The 10,049-nt window shown below is 32.6% G+C and overlaps 1 protein-coding gene across 1 annotated transcript; it reads right to left on the bottom strand.

The window, feature by feature from the left end:
- Positions 1 to 4,133: 4,133 nt before the first annotated feature.
- On the bottom strand, positions 4,134 to 7,485 carry ASA1 (anthranilate synthase alpha subunit 1). Its single transcript, XM_078969675.1, has 11 exons — positions 7,255 to 7,485; positions 6,810 to 6,994; positions 6,434 to 6,623; positions 5,954 to 6,105; positions 5,761 to 5,876; positions 5,428 to 5,674; positions 5,289 to 5,345; positions 5,043 to 5,195; positions 4,864 to 4,944; positions 4,659 to 4,745; positions 4,134 to 4,574 (listed from the first exon to the last, which is right to left on the bottom strand). The coding sequence occupies exons 1-11, from the start codon at positions 7,424 to 7,426 to the stop codon at positions 4,245 to 4,247; spliced, it is 1,770 nt and encodes a 589-aa protein (XP_078825801.1). The 5' UTR covers positions 7,427 to 7,485; the 3' UTR covers positions 4,134 to 4,244.
- Positions 7,486 to 10,049: the final 2,564 nt, after the last annotated feature.

Genomic DNA, 10,049 nt, shown 5'->3' with positions numbered 1-10,049 from the left:
TAACATGATCCAACTTATGATTATTGATGATTGTGTAACGATCCCTAAAAGAATGATTTGTATTGACACGAGTTATCTAGACGTTCTAACATCCATTGAATTTATATAATCTAACAAAATGCATTTCGGTGATTAAACCTAACATGCCACTTTAAGTTCTAGCAGTTTTGAACTTAATGTGCATGTTGCTATGATAATGATAGAAGTGCCAACTACAATCAACACAATTGTTCGAAGTGCTTAAACTATATTATATGATATAATATAATGGAATTTATATCTTTTACAAAAACAATACCATTACCTTGTTCCTATTATTATCAAGAATAAAATAATATTAGGCTTGTAAATCTTGATGACCCTTATTTGAAATTAACGAAGTGATCAATTTTCAATAAAAATGAATGAAATTTGGAATTAAGTACAAGAAATCATACAAACAAAGCGTTCAACAAGATCTATCGTAATTACTTCATATATATCAAAATTCAAAAGATAAATTAAAATGTTGGAATTGTTGAGATTTAACCTCACATGACTACATGACCAATACTATCAATGTTTGAACGATAAAAATTAAAGAAATAAAATACAGTTTACTTCGAAGTTTCTATGCTAGAGATTTGTTCTTGGCGGAAAAGGTTCGACGCCTTAAGTTTAGAAATTCATTGACCCCTACTATAAATAACATTTTAAAACCAACAAACATGGGCGAAAAATGGTTGTGTCATGTGTTGCCTAAAAAGTGACATGACCATGTCATTCAAGACATTTTCTCCACTTTTTGCCTTAGGCCTAAGGACATGCACCGCTCCACATCAACGTTTTTGACATCCATCTCACTGCCACGTCATTTTTGTCACACAACATGCATGACTTGTCATTTTTAGAGTGTTAGTCAAATTAGTAAAATTTGAAAAAAAAAAAAATAGCTTAAACCTCTCTCTCTCTCTCTCTCTCTCTATATATATATATATATATATATATATATATATATATATATATATATATATATATATATATATATAATCAAATGTCATATTAGCCCATCAAACTTTTCCTGTTTATTTTAAAGGGTCATCTAAATTTTTTTTTGGTACATTAAGGGAATAAACTATCCTTTGACCTGTTAAAAAAATCATTTGACCTACTATAACAGGTTTCGCCTTTCCAAACTTATCCCCAAAACTAAATTCAAATACTTCAAGTTTTAGAATCATTTGTGGTGAATTGGAACAATCCAATTCATCTTCTTTGTTGTTAATCCGAGCTTCAATTGTTGATTTCAGATTCTTTGTACATCAATTTCATTGTAATGATACTTGAGATTAAAACCTGCTATACATAAGTTTTAGATTTCAGATTTTGTACAAATTTCTATCCTCGAGGACTTGAAATCGAATGAAACCCGAGTTTTGTCGATTTGAAGAAAATAGAGCCCTTGCCACCGATCCAAACCGAACAACAGGTGCCCTCGCCATCCCATCCTTTAACAGAATTGTCGTGGCTTCGCCTGATGCAAATATGGCTTCTCTATTTGTGCTCGCAACCAAACATCCCTCCGTCGTAGCCATGGGCACCATGTACTCGCCACCATTCAACAACAAAGGTCCTGCGATTTCGACAAGTACCTGAACAGATAGGCATCTCACAACACTGCCCCAATATCGAATTGTAATTGAATCCTTCAAGCGGTAACCCTAATAATGGCCTCCCCATTTTTTTTTTATAACGCCTCCCGTCGAATCGAAGCCACTCTCCAGTAGTCCCCAAGTTGTCCTCGTCCACACGTGAAGCACCGATGAAGGATCGAACGAAATCGATGCCAAAGAACCCTAGAAGGTAGATGAAGGAGGCAATGAGAGAGACGATGACAGTGAGTTTGGAGAGGGTAACGACGTGAAGAGGGGTAGAGGAGCCGATATTTTCCCGCCAATGGTGGAGGAAGTAGGCGACGTAGAAGATAAGAGTGAAGAAAATACTGTTTGTTAGGTATAGAGTTGGTAGGTTGACGAAAGTTGGAAGCTTTAAGTGTTAAGCCTATTTATCAAGCATACATCACCACATTTTACCTGGTTAACCGGTATCAAGTCAAATAAGGACCTTTTAAAACGGTAAATTAAAACATCATTCCCTTAATGTACAAAAAAATAATGGGAAATCTTCAGAAAAGTTCCAATATTTACGGAAAAGTTACACTTTAGTCCCAAGATTTTTTTTTTGAACGAAAAGTCCTGAAAACCGGCAAAAATTTGCAGTTTGACCCTTTTTGACCGGTTGAAACCGGTACCAAACTAATTTGGGACTATTTCGTAAACTAATCCAAAATATTGGGATTTTTCAGTAAACAAAAAATATTAGGACTTTTCTGTAAACAAAAATATTAGGACTTTTCTATAAACAAAACCTTAATTATTATTATTGTTATTATTATTATTATTATTATTATTATTATTATTATTATTATTATTATTATTATTATTATTATTATTAAAAATATAAATAAGAATACTATTTTTTGAACTTGTTATTTTTAATATTATTACTAATACATATAAATGCATTAAATGAAAAAAATATTATTAATAACATTGTTTAAGGGTGGAGGTGGAGGAGATGGTGATGTTTTTAGTATTGAAATCGTGAATGTCTACTTGTATATTTTTACTTTGTATATGGTCATTTCATATTTGTTATTATTGTTTTCAATTCAGAATATTAATATTTAACAATTTGAAAGAAGTTGCATATTAATAGTTTAAGGTAGTAGAGTTTCTCATTTTGTATATAAAATTGTTTAAGGTTGAAGAATTACTTTCCAAATCCAACAAATCCACTACAAACATCTACATAAGTAACCTATATTAAAATTCGAAAGTATTAATTACAATATTTTGTTTAACAAAAAGTAATAGGAATAATTCAAAAGTATTATTCAAAATTCAAAAGTATTAATCCAAAAAACATGTCCTATTACTTTTTATTGAACAAGATATTGTAATTAATATTTTTGAATTTTGATATGGGCTACCTATGTAGATATTTGTAGTGGATCTGTTGGATTTGAAAAATAATCCTTCTACTGTAAACATTTTTATATACAAAGTGAGAAATCCTTCTAACTTAAACTATTTATAAAGAATTTTACAAATATGCAACTTCTTTTAAATTGTTAAGTATTATTATTTTTAATTGAAAACAATAACAACAAATGTGAAATGGCCATATAAAAAGTAAAAATATACAAGCAAACATGCATGATTTCAATGCTAAAGGCAGCAACATCTCCTCCACCTCCACCCTTAAACAATGTCATTAATATTATTTTTTCATTTAAATACATTTATATGTATTAGTAACAATATTAATAATAACAAGTTCAAAAAAAAGTATTCTTATTTATATTTTTAATAATAATAATAATAATAATAATAATAATAATAATAATAATAATAATAATAATAATAATGATGATGATGATGATGATGATGATGATGATGATGATGATGATGATGATGATGATGATGATGATAATAATAATAATAATAATAATTATTATTATAATAATAACAATAATAATAATTAAGGTTTTGTTTATAGAAAAGTCATAATATTTTTGTTTACAGAAAAGTCCTAATATTTTTTGTTTACTGAAAAATCCCAATATTTTGGATTAGTTTATGAAATAGTCCCAAATTAGTTTGGTACCGGTTTCAACCGGTCAAAAAGGGTCAAACTGCAAATTTTTGCCGGTTTTCAGGACTTTTTCGTTCAAAAAAAAAATCTTGGGACTAAAGTGTAACTTTTCCGTAAATATTGGGATTTTTCTGAAGATTTCCCAAAAATAATTAAGCGACCTTTTAAAACAAACACAATAAGTTTTGATGGGCTAATATGACATTTACCATATATATATATATATATATATATATATATATATATATATATATATATATATATATATATATATATATATATATATATACACTTTAGCCGATTCCTCTGTCCATTACTTTTCTTAAAATCCTGAATTTCTAGACCCCCACATTCCTTTCATCCGGGACATGTCATTAAAACCATTCACACAAAAAAGTAAGCCATAACAAAATTTAAAGTGTAAAGCCGATAGCAAGTAGTGAACAGCATTATATAAAGCTAGTAAATTTTCCATTTCATGGTGTTGTACATCCACTAAATAACTAAAACACCACCACCTACCTCTATCTATTCTTTAAAAACACAATTCATTTGCAGAAAGCCGACTCAGCAAGATCAATAGCACGAGTCAAACCAGCAGCTTTGTTCTCACACTCATTCTGCTCATCCTCCGCAACACTATCCGCCACAATACCCGCACCTGCTTGAATATAAGCCACCCATTGCTTTCTCTTCTTCTTCTTCATATCCTCCTTATACAAATACATTGTGTCAAAACGGGACCCAGTTGGAAACACCATCGTCCTTAACGAAAGCGCCATGTCCATTTCACCACTAAAAGAAATCCAACCGAATCCTCCACTGTAGGGCCCACGTCTCGTTACTTCCAGCTTATCTATCAGTTCCATCGCCTTCACCTGTTTATTTATTTTTTATTTTTTATTTTTTTAAAGCTTGAACTTTTTGGAGTGAAGAAAATTGTGTGAAAGTGAAAAAGGAACCTTTGGAGCACCACTGACTGTGCCTACGGGAAGTGCGGCTCGAAGGGCGTCCCAGCAAGTGAGATGATCCAGCAGCTCGCCTGTCACCTTTTTTATTTTTAAAAGGTGAAATGAAAAAGAATTGTTATTTTTATTTTGTTTTTTTTTAAATTGGTTATAAATGGTTATATGGTAATGGAAAATGATGGTGGGCTCCGTGTCTTACTGTGGAACTGATGTGCATGACATGGGAGTAGCGTTCAATGGTCATGAGCTTTTCTACGTTTACTGAACCGGATTTAGCAACCTACTTTTGAAGGTGTAAGTTAGCAATCAATGGGGAACAAAAAAGAAAGAGTATAAGGAATGGAATCTCGAATTCCAATTCCGTCGGAATCCACAAACCTTTCCGACATCATTCCTGCCCAAATCAACCAACATGATGTGTTCTGCACATTGCTTTTGATCTTTCAACAAATCATTCTCCAATTCTTCATCTTCATCAGGAGTCTTTCCTCTTCTTGAAGTCCCAGCTAAAGGTCGATTAACAATCACTTTCTGTCAACACATAAGTTAAGATTTTGGTCAAATTTTACAACAATATAAATAATTATAAATCTTGAAAACAAACAAACAAAAAAAAAAGATTACGTTTTTCACACGAGTGAGAATTTCTGGACTTGAACCAACCAAGATACACCCTCGAGCCTGTGAAATTAGAGTAAATTGGTAAAAGAATTCATATGAGAAAAACAATTATTTTTTTAAAATTCTTGAATAATGAATAAACCTGTAGATAAGTCATGTATGGACTTGGATTCACAACTCTTAAAGCTCGATAAATCTCAAAGGGATCTGCAAATGTCCGCCTTTCAAACCGTTGACTTAAAACAATCTGAAAAATATCACCTGCAAGAATGTGTTCTTTTGCTTGAAGAACTGCAGCCTTGTATTCTTCACTAGTCATGTTTGACTGGTCAAGGGGAGTTCCAAATTGATGGGTGCTTAATTCCACTGAACCCGGGAGTAATTTTGGGCTAATTGTAACAAAAAAAAAAAAAAAAACTAAGTAAGAAAACTAATGTTAGAATATAAAAAGAAAAAAACATCAGAATATACTTACGGATCAACATCGTGTACTTTAGACAACAGTTTCTCCAACCGTTTAATTCCATCTTTATATGCTTCTTCAATAGATGAATACTGATCAATCCTCACCCAGTGAATTATATATGCTTTCTACATATCAATATATAAAAAAACTCGTCATTTTAAGACTTATTTTGTTTTCAAGTATGATGTGAAACTGTGAATACCTTCTGCACGTGATCGAACACAATGACATCTTCATATAGTCCAAGATGAATGTCTGCTAGATTTCTGTCATCTTGTGGTGCATTTATAAACAAGAGTTTTTTCTTTTCTACATAACGAACTGTGTCATATGAGAAATAACCAACCCACCCACCTGTTTTGATGATTAGAATTTCAAATTGTGAGGTCAATAGGACACATACCCAAAAAAGGGGACATATCCCAAACAAGAAAGGAGAATTCAATTAAGAAACAAAGGTTTAATGTCATGTGCCCTATATTTCTTTCAACCACCCCCACTATATCATGATAAAAGCATACTCTTTATATTGACATGAGGTCATTCTGACAAGTTGCAACATTTAAGAACTATAGTAACTATAGTCAGTGATGTCTGGACCAGTCTGGTGGGGGTGAACTAATGCTTATCCCAAAGAAAAAATGGGCAAATTATCAATCATACAAGTTTCCATTAAACATACCACAAAATGTATCAGGAAGTCCATCAAGAAGTTGAGGCTTCCAACCATCGGAGAGACTTTTTGGAATCTCCATAGGATCATCAACGACTTTCTCTATCAAACTCCCTTTCTCATGATCCACGATGGTGACTTTATTTTCTTTAGCGATGATTTCAATTGATGGCTCAGATCCAACCACACTGTATCGACCCTAGCAAATTAAGATGACGATATCAGAAAATCATTGCCTTCTAGTTCTTTGCACCAGTGTCCAAATGATAAACATGGAGCTAACAACGAATTTTGAAGCTGAATATTGATTATTGTTTTGTTTTTTCCTTTACAGGACTTCGTGAAAAAAATAAGAGAGACTAGTAAGTAGTAAACATGATCTTACAACTTGTGAAGATCGAAAACCAGGCTCCACTGATTCAAAAAGAAAGCTAGGAGCCTCCCTATCATCTTCGTTAATCAGACAGCGGTATGCGAGAACTGGCGTCAAGTGATCAGCGAATATGCATCTGTGAAGCGGCACCAAATTACCTCTCTTCGAAGCTTCAACGAACTCTGCCTCATCAGCAACTAGAGGAGAATCGTCCGGTATCAAATTAGCATAAATATAACACAACAAAATCTCACATTCTGATTACAGAAACTTGTGTACATTGACAGAAATTAAAAATCTGTTGGTTACTAATGTTTCTTTCCCCCCTTCCAAAATCAAACAAATTCAAAACCAATCAACCAAAAACGAGTCAATCCAAAATACATTTCAGATTCAAATCAACTACTATTAAAAAAACACAATGCTATTTCTTTAATGTGCAGAACTAATAGATTACCTAGAGACGGCGACTGAAGAACACATCTTACTGGACTACGAATGCCGAACGAAACCGAAGTGCGATTAGTTCTGCTTTTAGCGGAAGCGGCGGCGCCTTCAGCGTGTAATGGCGGAGAGAAGCGGTGAATCGACGGTGATGATCGGAGAGTAACAGCTAGGTATTGCATCATTCAGACTCCAAAATGCACATGAAAATTTCTCACTGGGAGATGGAGAATGATACATGTGTGTGATGTGTATATATATATATATATATATATATATATATATATATATATATATATATATATATATATATATATATATATATATATATATATAAACAAAGAAATCACCTTTGTCCAGAGTCTGAATCATAGAATTCACACCACCTATGCATTAACCACTTGTACTTCTTTCATTAAATAATATACTTCATTTTATATTTCGTCATTTTTAACTCGTAACGTAAATATCGCAAATAAAAAATCTGATAAAAATTGGATGTAATAAGATCCATCTAATCAATATATCTTTGATTTATCTTATCATATAAATGTATTTCCATTTATAATAGATAACGGTTTATTTTAAAATTGACATGTTATAATTACAAAGAACGTATATAAATAAGATGAAATAATATCCATCTATGTATCTGGTTTTTATTAACACATAAATATATTTCCATTTTATTGGATATTCATATGTCATCAACCACAGAGTCTTTCAATATTTGATCAAAGTCATATAAAATGATATATGGTTTATAACTGTTGTTTAATTATTTAATAATATTTTTGAGCTGGCGCAGCTTTGATTTTTGAATTCATACGTGTTCAATTTTGAAAATTTTTAGAACTATAATTTTCATAACATTAATTACCATGAAAAGAAAACAAAGATTAATTTTAATGATAACTCCTATCATAACACCAAACTCTAACAGAATCTTCCATTATATCACATCCATAATACATACCTTCGCCCTTTATTGACCTAGATATTAAATTTTTTTGTATATGTACCCACTGCTCCTTATTCCGCCTTCTCTGCTATCGAACTTTCCCTTACTCCCGGTAACCGACAATTGTCAAGTCATCTATGGTCACCCTGTTGGTTCACCTAATCAGAAGCACCGAGTTAAAGGTTAACTCACAAAAGAGATGATGATACTTGTCTCCCCATTCTCTCTATATTCTTGGTAACAAATATGCAATCCTTTATTTTGATTTTTGGTTTTTTCCTCGTTTAATGATGTTTATATAGTTTTATAGAAGACAATCAGACCACAAAGAATAACCTTACTAAGGTGTTTGACCAGGGAAAAAAATTGTCTTACTCATTAGAGTTGAAGGATGATAAATAAGGCAAAAAATTTAAAATCAAATTACTTGTAACAACAAATAAAAATGTGATGCTATTTTTTTGTAGCATGTTCCCAAAGTCAATGCAAAATAAGTTATTTAGATAAAGCAACTTTAGATCATCAAAGACTATTCGACATGTAACAACAAGTTCTTAAACGTTTACCAAACTAATTCAACCACATGTTTACCGAATCACAAAATTGGTAGTCAATATGTTTGGTAAGCAACATGTTAGGTCGATAGTACCATACCAGTTAAGTACTTTTGGCACGATATGTAGCATACCGACTCCCAGATATTTATTTAAAGCTTTTATATTCATAATTCTGGACCTACTAGACGAGTTGGTTGTCCCAACTCGTCGTGTAGAAACTGATAAAGTCGTGTGGATTCGAGAACCTACTCGACGAGTTGGAGGACCCAACTCGGCGAGTAGAGGTTGTGCATGAAAACCCTAATTTTTAGGGTTTGCACCCTATTTAAATGACCTTAAGTCCTCCCCTTTAGCCTCCTTACCACCTTTCACGTCCATAGAGTAAACCCTAATCGATCTAACCCTATTTTGAGTGTGTGTGAGGCTAAAAGTGTGTTTTTGGTACATTTCTTGAAGAGGTTTGAAGAGCTAGGAGCTTGGAACGAGAAGGGGCTTGTAGATCCAACATCTACATCATTTTGACATCCATTTCAAGGTAAAAAGTCATTACCTTGATCATTCTCTTACTAGATCTATTTGTCTAAGAGTTTAGGGCCATTCTAGCTTATCTTTGAATCCTTTCTGATTTTAAGCATGAGTTGAAGTTGTAACTTCAGATCTGGACTCCTCTAGGCCCTCTTTGACATAAAGCCTCAAGCTTTATGAAGCTTTGGCCCTTCTCCTTACCCTAAACCTCTTTCTATGACTAATTTTGAGTGTTTTAGCTTCTTGAAGCCTTGCATGCACGTAAAGTTAGCAACTTTACGTGATAACTGTTGGGTTATGAGCATTCTAACACTCCTAAGTGTACATGCAACCCTAAATACCTTGGATCTATGTTTTCTCTATTATACATGCAAATATGAACATCCAAGGTATTGTTCTAAACTAGCATACAAAACTATCAATATAACAAGATAGAATACATACCTCTTTGATGGTGCTTGTCTTCATGAAGCTTGAGTGCCTAGTGCCCCAAGTGTGACACCTCAAATGGTTCACAATCATCAAAACACTTAGAATAACTTAGAGAGAATTCTACACTTCATGAAAATCGGCTAGCCCTTTCTTGAATAATACTAGTGATCGATTTTCCTCAAGAATAAGATGCTTATATAGTTATACAATTAGGGTAAACTCTAATTGTCATGACTTTTCATTTCCTTGGATCCATGGGTTCAAATATACCATGGAGCATCATATGGGTTTTGGCCCAACTAGATAATCCATGGAGCATTAGCCCACTATACA

This window comes from Lactuca saligna, chromosome 8 (genome assembly GCF_052625555.1).
Source record: "Lactuca saligna cultivar CGN05327 chromosome 8, ASM5262555v1, whole genome shotgun sequence".
Lineage (NCBI taxonomy): Eukaryota > Viridiplantae > Streptophyta > Magnoliopsida > Asterales > Asteraceae > Lactuca > Lactuca saligna.
This window is presented reverse-complemented; position numbering and strand designations above follow the sequence as displayed.